Source organism: Poromitra crassiceps (genome assembly GCF_964638095.1).
Source record: "Poromitra crassiceps genome assembly, chromosome: 26".
Lineage (NCBI taxonomy): Eukaryota > Metazoa > Chordata > Actinopteri > Beryciformes > Melamphaidae > Poromitra > Poromitra crassiceps.
Window position 1 is genome coordinate 6,065,063 of NC_139640.1, and position 17,500 is coordinate 6,082,562.

The window sequence follows — 17,500 nt, forward strand, 5'->3', positions numbered from 1 at the left end:
CGCGGCGCGCGCGCTGGTCACCCCCGGACACTCTGCAGACCTGGCTGCAGCTCTCGCACGAGGTGGAGGTCCAGTACTACAACACCAAGAAGCAGACCGCAGAGAGGCAGCTGCTACAGGCGAGAGAGGGGGTGAGACACACACACACACACACGGACTGTATGAATGAATGAATGAATGAATGAATGAATAAGTTTATTTCGGTACATGTAAAAGACTGATTTCTCAGCCTGCGTAACCGAAAGGGTGTAGGTAGAAGTAAAGCTTATACTGACCTACCCCTTTTACCTTACAATTATATGCTTCTCATTCTCACAACAAATAAATAAGAAATAAAAAAGAGCAAAGCACAAGATTTGAAATCAGTCACATCAGTAAACTTAAATTTCCCATAACAACGAAATGAAGAAAAGCACACAACGCACAATCCAAAAATAATAATCTAATAATTATTATATTATATATATTATTATATAATAATAATAATCAGTAAACTTAATTTTCCACACTATAACGAGAAATTATATAGTTTTTATAGTGTCTTTTAAATGTGATTAATGTGCTACATAATTTAATAATTTCAGGACATGTGTTCCAGATGTTTACACCTTTGACAGATACCCGGTGATTTTTTTAAATTTGTTCGAATCTTTGGTTTAATAAATAATAGTGTACCCCTCAGGTTGTAGCTGGTGTCCCTCATTTTAAACAGATTCTGGATATGTGGAGGTAGAAGTTTATTTTTTGCTTTGTACATGGTTTGTATTGTAATGTAATCGACTAAGTCCTTGAATTTCAGAATGTTTGTGCAGATGACTGTAGATGGATCTGCGCCCCACTTAGAGTTGACAGCCCTAATATAAAGCATTATATATATTGTATTATTATATATGTAAAGCATTATATAATATATTTATTATTATATATATATAAAGCATTATATTCTATTCTCTGATGATGCCGTTCCAGGCAGAGAAGATCAAGAAGAAGCGCAGCTCTCTGTTCGGGACATTCCACGTGGCTCACAGCTCCTCGCTGGACGACGTGGACCACAAGATCCTCTCTGCCAAGTGAGTGAACTGACACGTCAAGTGAGTGATTAGGGCTGTGACTTTTTATTCGAAATTCGAATTTAACTTCGAATGTGGGGGAGGAGGGCATGTTCGAATGTATAATTGATCTGTTAGATTTTTTTTTATTTTCTTTTATTATTATTATTATTATTTTTTTTTTTTATTAACCAAAATTAACCAACTGCTGCTTGCTGGTAATGTTAATCCCATGTCAGAAAAAGTCTCCAGATTTGTCGCGTTAGTCTCTTCTGAGAAAGATTGTCTCCAGGGTCTGAAAAGTTGTCTCGAGTTGGATGCAGCCAAGTTTGTGAGGCAGTGTTGTGACTGTGAGCGTCCAAGCTAACACGTCGGGCCGATGCCCGGTGGCCTGGCCTGCAAAAAATAATAATAATAATAATATTAACCAAAAAACTTCGAATATATTCGAACATTTTGCGGGCAATTAAAGTTTGTTCGAACTTTATTTTGGAGAAAAAGGGACAGCCCTATTGGTGATGGTGTCTATGTTGGCCTCCCACTTGAGGTCCTGGGAGATTATGGATCCTAGGAACTTGTAGGATTCCACCGTAGACACAGTGCTGTTGTATATGGTGAGGGGGGGGGGGGGCAGTGCTGGGGTCTCAAACAGGGTCAAAATAAAACGGGGTAATTCAGCACCATTTTTTCAGATGCTGGTGCGTGTAGGACCCGACCGGAAGGGGCGTGGCTTTGGCTGTCTATACTAACCCCCCCCCTCTCTCAGACAGGCCCTGGGCGAGGTGACAGCGGCTCTCAGGGAGCAGCTGCACCGCTGGGGGAAACTGGAGTCTCTGACGGGCTGGTGCCTGGTGCAGAACCCGGGCCTGCCCACGCTGGCCTCCAGTCTGCACCTGGACCCCGCCTGCCTGGGCCTGCAGCCCCCCGGCCCCCACACCCTGCTGCTGTCCGACGACCTGGACGACATGGACGAGGACATCCTGTCCCCGGGGACGCTCAAGTGTACGTCTCAAGGCTCCAACCCAATGTCTATGAGACGGCGTTTAACCTCCAATAGAGATATATTTCAGAAAGCAAATTGTCCACTCAATGAAAATGCCTTCAATGCATTATTCTGGCGATAGGGATAGAAAACTAGCCTGGTTAAAACCATCTGGATCTGTGATACCAGGCTAGATAACAGGTCAAGTACCATTCAAGTCATATCTGGCTAGTGGAGGGGTACGGTGGTGCAGTGGTAAGCGCTATCGCCTCACAGCTCGAAGCTCCTGGGTTCGATTCCCACCTGGGACGCTGTGAACGCTGAAGGAATGCGTGCCCGTCCGCATGTCCTCGAGTGCCCACCGCCCGGGTGGGGTCGTCAAAAGGGCCTTTCTGTGTGGAGTTTGCATGTTCTCCCCGTGCCTCCCGGGGGTTTCCTTCATATAGGAACCCCCTTCACCAAAACATGCAATATCCTGGTTGCTGATGTGGTTCCTCCTCTGGTCGTTAAGGGCACCTGTTCGGAGGGAGGGGAACTGGTTGGAATAGCGTGATCCTCCCACGTGCTATGTCCTACCGGTGAAGCTTCCCCTGTCAGGTGAAAAGAAGCGGCTGGCTAACTGCCCATGTCTCGGAGGAAGCATGGAGCCAGTTTTCGGCTCTGCCCAGATCGGCAGAGGGTGGAGCAGCAACCAGGATAAATAAATAAAAAATTAGCACTAATGGGGGATAAAAATTGGATAGAAAATCGGGAAAAAAACATATCTGGCTAGTTGTCAATTTATTTCTCCCCACAAAATTTGCGGGAGCGTGCTCATAACGGACATTTGTTGCTAAACATGTGGGCCGCCCGAGTAATGTCTGGATATGTTCACGAATTCACTGCATGTTTAGAAATGGCCACTGATGGTACCCATACCACAGTTTGAGAACCACTGGGCTCGTCAGAACATCTTTTAACATGACGTCACAATCTTCAATTGACTTGTCGCACAGAAATGAGCATTTTGACGAGTCAGGGATATGTTACGTTAGCATTTCAACTAGTTGTTAATGAACTTCACATATCTGTAATATGAATCCGGTCACGCTAATAAATGTTGAAACAGCTTGAACTGTCACAATTAACATCAAAGGGAATGGGGGGGGGGGGGGGGTGGCGCAAAAGCAGATACTAAAATCACAATGGAATCATTTACAATACTTTACAATACTGTGGTGACTCAGTAACTTAAATGCACTATTTGTAAGATTCAGCACTACTAGATGTCACATTCCTGTCCCTTCAACTGGTCCGCTCCGTGTCTCCGTCCCCTCCTCCGATTGGTCCTCTCTCTCACCGTCTCTCCTGATTTGCTCCCTGCAGACGCAGCCTGGCAGATGGACCGGAGAGTCAGCGACCTCTGGCCCCTGAGCGGCATCGCAGACAGCCAGTCGTCATGGAAACACTCCGGTTGGCCCCTCCCTCTTTTACTCGCCCTCTGAGCAAAGCTGGTTTATACCTCTGTTTTGATCGGGATGGATAACTGACCAATCACATCCATCAGATCTATAACCTCTGTTTGATCGGGATGGATAACTGACCAATCACATCCATCAGATCTATAACCTCTGTTTGATCGGGATGGATAACTGACCAATCACATCCATCAGATCTATATCTCTGTTTGAACTGACAATCACATCGAGCAGATAACCAGGTTTGATTGACAAGAGCCTCTCGTCAGGGTTTCCCACGATTTTAGAAAACTAGTGAGGTTTCACATGATAACATTTTGGAATTATTGTAAAGTATAATTAGTGGGTAAATACCTGGCTATTACCGGGTAAATACGTGGCCATTGTCGGGTAAAATACCTAGTAATTACCTGGTAAATAAAGTTATTATCAACTTAACACCGTCACATTCACACAAATTGATAGGTAATCGTGGAGGTTTATAATCTATAATCTATAATTACTGGGTAAATACCAGGTAATTACCGTGTAAATATCTGGTCCTTGTCAGGAAAAGATCTAGTAAATACTGGGTAACTACATGTATTTACCAGGTAATTACCGGTAAATACCAGGAAAATACTTGTAATTACCGAGTAAATACCTGGTAGTTACTACCTAGTAATTACCGGACTGTAAAACGAAGGGTTACCAAAAAAGTAATTTTTGGGTTCAGCTAGTCTTTAAAAGTTTTGGAAAATGATGGCGGAAAGGCTATCCAAATAAGATCTAACTCAAATTCATCAATAAGCCTCAGGGGTGGGTGGGTGGTGGTGGTGGTGGGGGGGGGGGGTGATAGCGTGATCCTCCAGGTCAGGTGAAAAGAAGTGGCTGGTGCCTGCACATGTATCGGAGGAAGCATGTGTTCACAGCAGCCATTTTATGTCTCAAAGCAACGTAAACAGACGTGTTATTGGTTACACCTGTCTGTGTATACCCTGTGTTTACCCTGCCTTGAGACACAAAATGGCTGCTGTGAAAACAGTCTATTAGCCAAGTACAACTGGGGAGAAGATGGGAGAAAAAAATGGACTTGAGAGTGACTTGGGGCTGGATCACAATAAAAGCCTACAAGTCTTTTCCAGGCTTCAAGTCTAACCCCGCCCCTCTCTCCCCGGCAGCCCCGAGTCTGATGCCCCTGCGCCAGAGGATGGGAGACCCCGCTCTGACCCTCAGCTCTCAGAGGTTGGTTGAGGGGCGGCGCTTGTCGCAGGAGGAGGGGCATGGCCTCTTCCCGTCGTTCCGCCCCCCTCGCAGCCGCAGCCGGCAGAATCGCAGCCTCTCCATTGGCCAGCTGGAGCTCCTCCCCCTGCCCTGCTCGCTCTCCTCCTCTCTGTCTACCTCTCTCTCCCATCCCTCCATCTCTCTCTCTCCCCCTGCTGAAGGCACAGCCCTGCACCTGTGCTCCACCTGTGTTCACTCTGTGGAGGCGGTGTGCGGCCTCGGGCCCGCGGGCGGCCCTGCTGCGGCAAGGTCATTATCGTTAACGAAAACTAACGAAGTAACAGAAACTAGGTTGAAAAGACATTTGCGTTAACCGAAATAAGTTTTCCACAAAAAAATATGATAAGTGAAACTGTATTGTGTGTTTACAAAACTAACTAAAATAAACTAAAATTATAGAGAAAATATATTTAGTTTTCATCTTCAGCAATTTATTTGATACATAAGACTCTGTCTGGGTCCAGAATTTGAACTGCACCCACTCCAACGAGCTGGCTACTTCTGGGCCGTTTCTCAATAAGCGTTCTTGTGTGTTCTTGTGTCCCTGTGAAACGTCATCAGTCGCAGCCCAAGTACTGTTCCAATACAAAGTTCACATTTCGCCAAGAACGCTTAAAATTCCCGGATGTGTTCTTGACACGCCCACTTTACCGAGGATGCTCTGGTTGGTGACTTGTGTCAACTTGGCAAGGCAGATATCCCAGCATTCATTTTGGCATAAGCGGAGGCAGAACGCAGCAGAGAAGACGGCATAAGCTCCGGGAAGTTTTTTACAATTTAAAGTTTTATTTCATCACTAAATTAATTTCTGGTGACTTTTGATGCCTACAAGCAGGGTAGTAGGTTTCAATAAGTGCCACTTTACGAACATTTATGGCAAAAAATGGCAAAAAGTTCCAGAGCACAATTGGCTGCATCTACATCAGCTGAGCTTTTTATTTGTGTAGTACTGCAGGCGGCCTCTGCGCTGGTATTGCGCAATACCCTCAAGAATGCATCGTCTCAAACTGCCAACAGCGTCATGTGTGCTTGTGACCGAGCAAGTTCATTCTTCCAAGAACGACTAGCAAGAACGTTCTCCCCAAGAACACAAGAACAAGAATGCATTCTTGGTATTGAGAAACGGCCCTGGTCTCACATTGTGACATGCAACAGCAAAAACATTCGGTCCAATGAGGGCCAAGCGGAACTAACAATGAGCCAGCCAATCAGCACCAATAAACAACAGCGCAACAGGCAGGACTAACACCATAGAGAGGCAAAGTGGAACGTCACTTCCTGCTTCAGCACTGTACCAGAGATTTTCATCCGCCATTTATTTTCCCATAGACATTTCTTATGCTTATAAAATAGTTTTACTTCGTCGAACCAAACGGTTCAGCTAACGCTATAATCGGGAGAGACCATAGAACATTTCACTCGGACCAAAACTTAAAAAAACAACATCGAAAAAATATTTTCTTTAAACCCGCATTTTTTTTTTTATGTTTTGGTCCCAGTGAAATGTAATGTGATCTCTCCAGTTTCTAAATATATCTGTACCTTTTGGTTTGAACCAGTAAAACTTTTTTTATACGCATTTTACGAAATGTGTATGGGAAAATAAATGGCGGATGAAAATCTCTGGTACAGTGCTGAAGCAGGAAGTAGGCGGTCACTTTGCCTCTCTATTGTCAAGCAAGTCAAGTGCTGCAGGCCTAACGACGATGGTGACTGCTATAGACGAGATAGCCGCTGCTAATTGAGGCTGTTCTAAATCAATTCAAAGTAGCACTTACTCTGAAATCCCAACAGCACTCTGCTTTGAAGGCATTTATTCAAAGGAGAAATTTTCATTTTATGTCAATTTAATGGACAGTAAAGTAGTCTGAGTCTGAGTCAAAACTAAATGAAAATGAAGACTAATGAAAAATGAAAATGAAGACTAATGAAAAATGAAAATGAAGACTAATGAAAAATTAAAATAAAGACTAATGAAAAATGTAAAACTATAATAACCTTAAGGTCCTTACACATCAAGAGCGATGCGAATATACGGCACGAAATTGGGATGTGAGTTTTGACCCACCTGTCAATCACAGCCACAGATGTGTACACGTCGGAAGCGAATTTCTGAAAAATCGACCGTGGTTCGAAAAAATAAACACCGCAATAACGCTCGGCGAAACTTCGCACGGTTGCATTAACTGATATAGGTTCGGAAAATATTATTGACGTGCGAATAAATCGCATGGAAAAAACGCTGCCGATGTGTAAGGACCTTTACTCTGAGGTGGGTATCTACTTCTGCATGGCCATCTGACAGCGACACCACCGGACTGAAACATCGCTATCAGACAATTCCCTCAGTTCTAACATGTGACAGAGACACACGAGTAATTTCAAGTTCAATTTTAACTTTATTTGTCCTAATTAAATATTAAAAACAACACACAATAAACAAGACTGATGGGTAAAACAGAGAGTCGCCAACGCAAAAGCAAAGAAACGATTTTTCTTTTAGCATTCTTGTTCCCATACTGTACATAGAGGATGAGTAGAGCTTTCGTTAGCCTGGCTAACACTGGGCCTGGCTCGCACACGCACACGCACACGCACACACTAGGGATGTCAATGGTGAACTATTAATTGGTTAACCACGAGAATATTTTTGGCGGTTACGCATGTTGGTCTGTAGGTTCATTTGCATCCGCCAGTGTTGCCAATTTGGCGACTTTGTCGCTATATTTAGCCACTTTTCAGATCCCCCCGGCGACTTTATTTCTCAAAAGCAACTAGCGACAAATCTGCCGACTTTTTCTGACCAGGGGGAAATAATGTTAATGTCTTTAATCTCGAGGCAATCAATTGTTTCTGAGATTAAAATCAGAATTCTCAGATTAAAGTCAGAATTCTGCGGAGGGGAAAGAAGCATACTGTTATATGTGACATCACTGACGATGTCACTGATGATATTATGATATTATTATCGATGATGTACATGAATTTGAATGTCTCGGGTCCCTAGATTTTTGTGACGTCAAAGTCCGGTCACAAGCCAAAGAAGGCTGGGAACCGCTGGCAAAGACGCTATAGAGGACTTTTAGCTTAGTCTTAGAAACACATTTACAGAGATCTCCGTTACAACAGAACACACCAGGCTTAGCTAAGGGTCTATCTAAATGCATAGGGGGCATGTGTTTCTCAACATGGAGGACAGCTACTGGCTTGTAGGGGTGGGAATCACCAGATGCCCACGATACGATACTAAAACGATACTTTGAGTCACGATACGATAGTATTGCAATATCGCCGATATTGCGACATATTGAATATTGCGATATATTGAATATTGCGATATTGCGATATATTGTCTAACTCCTTTTCCTACCTTTTCCTTGACCTCACCGGAAGTAAAACATGCAGTGTTTTTTTGTTTTGTTTTGTTTTTGCCCCACATGTAGGCTACATTATTAAGCTTCTCTGGACTCAATACACCACTGCAGGCGCGGACTGCAACATCGGGCGCTTCGGGCAGATGCCCAGTGGCCTGGCATGGCATGGCCTGCAAAAAAAAACACACAGCACAGCCCCCCTCCTTCCCCTGAGAGCAGGATGGTAGGATAGGATCATTGTTACCGGCGTACGCTCGGACGGAGTCAGCAAATATTTTACCGAGTGACGGCCTATCAAAAGCAAAATTAACCGAGACTAACACCCCTAACGTGCGCGCACGCACACACACACACACACAAATACACACACACACACACACACACACACACACACACACATATAAAGTAGTAGCTTTGGTTTTGTGAATGTCCTTTACTGACTTCTAGCTTTTATTTTCTACGCTGACTTGTTCAAGTTGCTCTGTGTCATTTTAACAACAGTCTATCATCACATTAATATTGGTCTAATGATTAAACCAATGAGATGATCGTCTCCTCTCTTCTGGTCACCGTTTCTCTAGCCTGGTTAAAACCATCCTGTGACCTCACATCCTGTTTGGCTCGACGCATCAGTCTGGACTCCAAGTGGGTGGGACTACGTGCCTTGACAGACAACTCCTTCAGCCAATCAGCGTCGCCAAATTCAAACTAAATCCAGTCGGAAGGATGGCGAAAACATCTTTTCCGCCGAGTCGAGTCTTGTTCCTGTTTAATTGTTGTTGTTGCGTGTATTTCTTACGTCTGTGTTTACTCTACGAACGTTAACTTTACCGCTCGTTGCTTCAAAAGATGCCATTTCTGTTTGGCCAATTTCAGGAAATAGAGCGAAACGGAATGTGAGGTCACATGATCAGGATGTTTTTTACCAGGCTAGTGTTTCTCCTACATTTCCCATCAGCCCTATCTCAAAATTCATTTAGCAATTTATGGATTTTGAAATGCTCCATGACACACCTTTACTGCTAATTTTCTTATTACTTTATTGTTTCATCACATCTATCATTACTGTGGTAAAGGAAGTTTTGGTAACCCTTTATTTTACAGGTACTCTAGTTACATATGAACTATTTGTAATTACACATGAACACCAAATCTAATTACACAGTAATTACCAATAGTTCTAAATTACGTTCATATGTAGTTATATTGTAACAGACCTGTAAAATGGAGTGAGTCTGGATTATAAATGTTAAAAATAAGCCACGCTTAAAAGTGTAACACAAGTTTATTTTTAATCGTAGAGGGTCAATGCTCTGTTTCTCTAACAACCAAGGGGTCCTTGGTCTGAAAAAGGTTGAAGAGCACTGATCGTTTGGTTGATAGTTGATGGTTTTGTGTGAGTTGCTGAGTTTTGGAGATAGTTGATGGTTTTGAGTTGCTGAGTTTTGGAGATATATCGACCATAGAGATGCCTGCCTTCTCTCTAATACAATGGAACTGGATGGCACTCGGCTTGTGGTGCTCAGAGCACCAAGAAATACATTTGAAAAACTCAATAGCATTGTCTCTTTCCAGAAATCATGACCCGGTTCCTCAAGATAATCCACAGACGTTGTTAGCAGTTTCATGTAGGAACTATTTTCTTTTCCAGTTCCATTGTATTGGAAAGAAGGCAGACATCTCTACGGCCTGATATCTCCAAAACTCGGTAACTCACGCCAAAACCATGTAGATCAGGAGTGCCCAATAGATCGTGATCTACCGGTATATCTCGGGCCATCAATAAGTAACTCGCCAAAGAAATCCAAAATGTAAATTATTTATTTTTAATGCATAAACTCAATCCCACTCATGTGTAGCTAACTCAGTATCTACAGTATTTAACATTATAATAACATTATCAAGTAATGTTAAATAGATAATATAATACTGTTAAAATGTGCTAAATATGTTCTTGGGGGAGACAAGGGGGAAAAAAGTAGCTTGCGACTAGTTATATTTTTTGTAAGTAGCTCTCATCCTAAAAAAAACTTTTTGGCACCCCTGATGTAGATGGATAAATAGCACTATAAGAGGAAAAATATGTATTTTTGATTTTACTGTATCTTTAAACATCCGATGTCTTTCCACACTAAAACAATATTACCATTGTTCACCTTCCTCATTCAATCTCTCTCTCTGTCTCTCTCTCTTTCAGGGACATTATGAACCGCTCAGATTCTGACTCCGCCCTTGGTGAATCCCGGGGCTCGTACGGCCCCAAGCCCCTCCCCCTGTCGTCCAGGCTCCTCCCCCTGCAGGGCCAGGGCGGCGGCCTGGAGAAGAGCTCCAGCCTGGGCGAGCTGAGGTGAGCCGAGCTGACATCATTACACCTGGTTTAACATGGCTGCACAGGCTAGTTGTTAGCTTTACAATACGAGGAATCAGCCGATCAGCATTTTGGTAAACTAGCAGTGTCACTGGGGGAAACACGAAGAGCGTAAAGTACGCGCAGCAGAGAGGTGTCACCGCATAGCTAGAAACTATATTTTAGAGCCACTTGTTGGGCCATCAAACTAGCTATGTTCCAGCACCTAGTGCGGATGCATGTATTCATATGGGTGTACGCCCCGCAGAGTCCCACGGAAAGTCAGGTGTTTGTTGTCGTGGTGACGTCACGCTTATCCCTCGTATAGAGAGCCAGACGCTCACTTACGGGTTGGTCATAGGCACCAAGACATTTCATCCGCCATTGATTTTCCCATAGACATTTCGTAAAATGCTTTAATATGGAAATTGTTTTACTTTCAAACCAAACGATTCGGCTATATTTAGAAACAGGAGAGACCATAAAACATTTCACAAAGACAAAAAAGAACAGTAGATTTATATATATATATATATATATATATATATATATATATATATATATATATATATATATATATATATATATATATATATATGTGTATATATATACAGGGGCGGACTGGGAACATAATTCAGGCCGGGCATTAGATACCAAGCAGGCCAGGCCGATCGATACGGGCCGACGCGCGGCCCAAAACGCACGGCCCTAAATTTGGGCCATTTGAAGCCCAATTTGGGTCGTTGGAAGCCAGATTTGGGCCATTTGAAGCCCAATTTGGGTCGTTTGAAGGCAGATTTGGGCAGTTTGAAGCCCAATTTGGGCCGTTTGAAGCCCAATTTGGGCCGTTTGAAGCCAGATTTGGGCCGTTTGAAGCCCAATTTGGGCCGAGTCCAATTTTACAATGAGATGCACCCACTTTAACCCTGAATAAAGTAATAAAACCACTAGTAAACCAGTAGGCGGCGCCTGGCCTGCTGTTCAGTGAGTGGCCTGACTGCGGGCACCAAAAAAAGAAAAAAAAAAAATGTTTTATATATATATATATATACAGTATATATGTAAGGGATAATGTATATTGAGGCGGTGATTACGGGGGAAATAATGACCGACAGGTGGATTGAGCCCGACGCGCCAGCGCCCAGCGGAGGGCTTAATCGTTCACCTGAAGGTCATTATTTCCCAGTAATCACCGCCTCAATATACATTATCCCGCTTAGAACACGGCCTACAACTAAATCATTCAATAATCTGACAAAAATAATTATTCAAATAGATTTTTTAATAGCGTTTTCAACGACAAAGCGGTTTCATTCGTAATTGGCACACAAGACACCACAGCTGCAACTGGTTGGCCTAATTAGTAGTGTCTTGCTGACAAAAAGCTCTTATCAACTGATTAATCCAGGTGTGGCAGAGCAGCGGTCAGTTGTCGAGAAATAATGACCGGTGAATATTGTTGATTGACCAATCAGAATCGAGTATTCAAGAGAGCCGTGTTCTAATATATATATATATATATATATATATATATATATATATATATATATATATATATATATATATATATATATATATAATCCACTGTTTTCTTGGTCTACAAATCACTAAATGGTCTCACTCCCGACGACATGTCTGACATGGTTTTAAGATATGTGCCCACTAGATCCTTCACGTCCTCTGGTAGTTGTGTCTTGATTGTTCCTACCATCTAAGACCCATGGCTGCTTTTAGAGAATATGGCCCCAGCCTGTGAGTGTGGATATAAAACACACCTTTTTAGCCTTGCGTTTATCTTTATTCCAACTTGCTAACTTTGTTTTTACTTTTTTTTTTTTTTTTGCTATTTTTATTACCATTTTAATTTATTATGTATTTATTCTTTTTTTTTTGCTGTCACTTTTCATGCTCAGCACTTGGAGTTGCATTGCTATGACTTGTGCTATATAAATAAAGTTTCATTCATTCATTCAGGGGCAGCCCCGCCCTCGTCGCCGCCTGCTCCACCCGCTCGCTGTACGACGCGGCCGCCACCTTCCCCTCCTCCGCCGGCTCGGAGCTCCGCCTCCAGCCGCCGGGTGGGCGGGGCCTCACAGAGGAGGGGGAGGGTCCACAGTGTGACGAGAGCAACTCGAGTCCTGCCCCCGGCCGGAGGAGACACGCCTTCAACAAGATCTTCAAGAAGAAGCAGAGCCACAATTAAACCCACCTGCAAGCTGCAGCTCACAAAGACGCTTCAGAGAGTCTTTGGCCGCCAAACGTCCAAACCTGTTTCCACACGCTACGGATCACATGACCTCATGTTCTGTTTGGCTCTACGTATCAGTCTGGACTAAGTGAAATTACAATGTAACCGGACCAATCAGGCTGCACGATAGGGTGCAGAGTGGTCCTCCGACCATTTTCGAATTCACAATGAAAACTACAGTGAAATAAAGTTTGACTGAGCTCCAGCTAAATTGTCAAAAACCGCCGTTTGCTCGCCACCCTGGACCCTTATGTACTTAACTAACTTAACCCAACTAATTTAACTTAACCTAACTAACTATCCTGTGTGCTAGTAGTCTCGCTAGCCAGCCTCTTCCTTTCCGTCAGAGAGCTCTGTCATTGGCTCCGACCATGTCAATCAGCTCCCATGTGTGTCGCTGTAATGCTCCCGGCCGCCGAATGTGAAAACAACGACGCTAACTAGCTAGCGTAAAAAGCTAACGGCAGAAACCTACAGGCTAACTCGTTGCTACACGCTGAAAATGGCAAGTTTTGAAGAAAATTTGGATTGTGCAATAAAGAAGGCCTGCTCGGTACAAGTAGCACCCCAAAACTATTTTCCAAGGGCACTAACGCTAAGCACCGCCCAAGACGAGGCTGATTGGCTAACCCAAACAGAGCATTTTTTTCACAATCCCACAATGGAAACCTGCAGCGCCAGACTCTCTGACGGAAAGGAAGAGAGGCTGGCTAGTGAGACTAGTGTGCTAGTGATGCGCGGGTCACCCAGAACCCGCCGGGTCCCGCGGGCTGGCCCGCCCCGCCGCAGGCGGTCTGGGTTGGCAAATGATGAAAATATGGCGGGTGCGGGCGGGGCAGGCTCAGAACGTGACAAAGCAACATTATAATATCATTGAGTTAGAGCAGTGAAACACGTATGGACTGGGATAAGGCCAAAGTCATCCGCACCCAGGACAACAAACACCAGCGCTGGATTATGGAGGCAGTGGAGATCAGGAAGCAGGCGCAAACGACGATGAACCGGGACGAGGGGGCTTACATGCTTTCCACCACCTGGAGCAGCGTTCTCAAACGGCGAAATGACAGCGGTACGCCTCTGTAAACAACATCAGCTGTTTAAGACACGTCACACACCATCTAGTGACACCTCTGAAGAAGACACGTCACACACCATCTAGTGACACCTCTGAAGAAGACACGTCACACACCATCTAGTGACACCTCTGAAGAAGACACGTCACACACCATCTAGTGACACCTCTGATGAAGACACGTCACACACCATCTAGTGACACCTCTGATGAAGACGGAAGTTTTGCCGTCGAAACATGTCAGGTAGGAACACAAACCTGTGTCTGATATAGAAGAAAACCTAACGATCGAAGTAAATTATAGACACTATGAACCTTTTTGGATTATGGATTTAGACTGGATTTGGCAACGCTGATTGGCTGAAGGAGTTGTCTGTCAAGTCAAGTCCTCATGCACACTGAAATCACTGTGGACAGCTGGAAGTGCAGACTAGTGCATCGATTCAAAAATCAATCAATTATTATTATTGTTATTATTATTATTATTATTTTTTTTATAATCAAATAAAATATAATAGAAGTACATGCAGTGGTTTATTTTAATTATGGATCTTAATACAATGCAATTCCAAATACACTTTTATTTAAAAAGTAGCCACACAGTGAGAAAAAAGAAAGTGAGAAAAAATAAATCATGTATTGCAGAAAAAAGTGATGCATCGATAATCGTAATCGAATCGAATCGTAGCCCTCTGAATCATAATCAAATCGAATCGTGAGGCCAGTGAAGATTCACACAGTGGCGTGCCATCCATTAGGCGAACTAGGCAAATGCTAGGGGCGCTTGAGCCGTTAGGGGCGCAAGAGAGGTAAAAAAAAAAAAAAAAAAAAGGGGGGGGGGGCTTTTTACAAATACTTTTTCATGATAATAGGCCTACTATTATTTTACAATAGTAGACAAAAAATAAGCACAACAACGTCTTAAGTCTTTAAATAATAGTGAAATCATTTTTCTAATTCTGGCTTTCTGGCTGCCTGGGCTGCAGCACTTTCACCATGGTCCCTAATCCATACCACCCCACTCCCTGCGCGGCCGCGCCCCCTTCTACCTGCTCTGAGCTTTTTCCCAAAGTGGGGCAAGGGAGCTGGAAGGTGGGTGCTGAGGGTGCTGCAGCACCCCCTGGTGGCAAGAAATGGGATTTTCAAAATTGTTGGATTTGGCTGTCTTGTGTTTATACCACCAACAAAATGCATTAAAAAACAGTTTGTGCTTCCCAGCTCTGATCTTATATGCTCTCTCTTCAAAAGTGTTTGATTTTCATCATAATCTGGTTTTCCATAATAATAATAATAAGTTCAGTGTTTATGCCTGTGTTGCTGTCTGTTGTAGTGTAAAACGACTAAAGGGAGAGCAGGTGCTTACATGAAAGTGAGTGAGAAAAGGAGAAGATACTGAATAATGACATCACAACAGTATAATCCTAATGTTAATTTAAAATTACATATTCTTCTAAATATGGCTAAAAGTCCAAAAAACATAACATTTTCTTGGGGAAGGGCGATTCTGAGCCTGCACTGCAGTGGTGGAATTCGCTGCGATATAATTTTTATTATATTTTTTTTGGGGGGGGGGGGGGGGGATCGGCACCAGCACAAATCTTGCCTAGGGCACCAACTTGGTCAGGCACGCCACTGGATTCACAGCTAGTGCAGACTTGATACGTATAGAGTGAAACAAGATGTGAAGTCACGTTCTCATGGTTTCAGGCTAGAGAGAAGACTGATGACAGAGACATTGTGATTGTCAGTGTGATCATTCAACAATCACCAAACTCTCAGCTCAGAGGGAACAGATGTTTTCTTGATGTGGCCTCCAAACAGTTCCTGCCAGCTTTCACTCAATCGTTCCTGTCCATTATATGTAGAGGCGTCTACTGCAGCATGCACCAACGAAGAAGAACAAGGGAGAGGGAGGCTGGAGTGATGCACTAGAGAAGTAGTAGAAGAAGAAGATAGAACCATAGACTGTGAAAAGAGCTGGACGGAGTGTGTGTGACGTCACCCACATTGGTTGGTGGACTCATTCTGAAGCCTCTAGCTTGGTGTTTTGGCCGCTGCCATGTTGGTTTTCACACAGCTGGGAGACCGGGGGGTTTGCCACAGAGCTGCAGCTCCACCTGCTGGCCCAGTGATCGGCGAGCTGGAATTTAGGAAGTTATCAATTTAACACAATGTTTGAAGCATTTTTGAGTTTGTTAATTATTATAATATTTGTCCTTTGATGACGAGTGAGAGAAGGGGGTTTCAGAGAGATTTTGGAGAGGGGTGAAAAAAACAATAGCAGCATGTTTGTGGCACTTACGTTACATGTAATAAAAGTGTTTTAAGTGGATTGCTTCACTGCTGTTGTGCAATTTTCTATTTTAATGGGAGATCCGTGCCGAATCCACGGTGTCTCCCTCTCTTTTTCTCTCTCACTCACACAGTCCCAACTGTCAAAAAAGAAAAAGAAAAAAAAAGTAGGATACAACATACCCAACCCAATAATAATAGTTGTTTATGATTATTATCATCCTCATCATCGTCATCATCATCATCATCATCATTATTATTATTATATTACTATTGAGGGCTTTTTAAAGGAGAATTAAGTTTTTTTTTACAACCTGGGCCTTATTTTCAGTGTTAATTATGATTTTTTAAACTCACCTTGTTTTATTTTTTTCCCCTTTTTTATCCATGGACTGAGCAGCAGCCAGGAAACGAGGAATATGGGGCATGTGTAATGTGTGTATTTACGTCCTGTTAATAGCTCATTTTCTGACACACAGCGGCTCATATCCTTATTATATCATAGAGACAAGGAGGAAATGAATGATCTATTTACCTTGGTGCAACGTGCTCAGTCTGCTCCGTTTGCTCTCTGTCACATGACGTTATTCCAGCTCAAATAAATATGGGTGGCCATCGAATTCAAATGCATCGTCCATATTCTCTAAATCAGATATTATGATCAACGGTGTTTACCATGCTCCTACAGATCAGATATTATCAGCGGTGTTTACCATGCTCCTACAGATCAGATATTATCAGCGGTGTTTATCATGCTCCTACAGATCAGATATTATCAGCGGTGTTTACCATGCTCCTACAGATCAGATATTATCAGTAGTGTTTACCATGCTCCTACAGATCAGATATTATCAGCGGTGTTTACCATGCTCCTACACATCAGATATTATCAGCGGTGTTTACCATGCTCCTACAGATCAGATATTATCAGCGGTGTTTACCATGCTCCTACAGATCAGATATTATCAGTGGTGTTTACCATGCTCCTACAGATCAGATATTATCAGCGGTGTTTATCATGCTCCTACAGATCAGATATTATCAGCGGTGTTTACCATGCTCCTACAGATCAGATATTATCAGCGGTGTTTACCATGCTCCTACAGATCAGATATTATCAGCGGTGTTTACCATGCTCCTACAGATCAGATATTATCAGCGGTGTTTACCATGCTCCTACAGATCAGATATTATCAGCGGTGTTTACCATGCTGCTACAGATCAGATATTATCAGCGGTGTTTACCATGCTCCTACAGATCAGATATTATCAGTAGTGTTTACCATGCTCCTACAGATCAGATATTATCAGCGGTGTTTACCATGCTCCTACAGATCAGATATTATCAGCGGTGTTTACCATGCTCCTACAGATCAGATATTATCAGCGGTGTTTACCATGCTCCTACAGATCAGA

The 17,500-nt window shown here is 43.2% G+C and overlaps 1 protein-coding gene across 1 annotated transcript in view; it reads left to right on the plus strand.

The window, feature by feature from the left end:
- Positions 1-12,834, plus strand: part of LOC310798908 (stromal interaction molecule 1-like) — a gene marked incomplete at its 5' end in the record, with an annotated part of 41,133 nt that extends 28,299 nt beyond the window's left edge. Inside the window, 7 exons of the mRNA XM_083661466.1 lie at positions 1-131; positions 970-1,070; positions 1,816-2,051; positions 3,397-3,483; positions 4,649-4,712; positions 10,323-10,472; positions 12,447-12,834. The exon at positions 1-131 is cut by the window's left edge and continues 40 nt beyond it. Of these exons, the coding sequence (XP_083517592.1) occupies positions 1-131; positions 970-1,070; positions 1,816-2,051; positions 3,397-3,483; positions 4,649-4,712; positions 10,323-10,472; positions 12,447-12,675 (998 nt within the window). The 3' untranslated portion in view covers positions 12,676-12,834. The remainder of the gene's footprint in view (positions 132-969; positions 1,071-1,815; positions 2,052-3,396; positions 3,484-4,648; positions 4,713-10,322; positions 10,473-12,446) is intronic.
- Between the last annotated feature and the right edge of the window lie 4,666 nt (positions 12,835-17,500).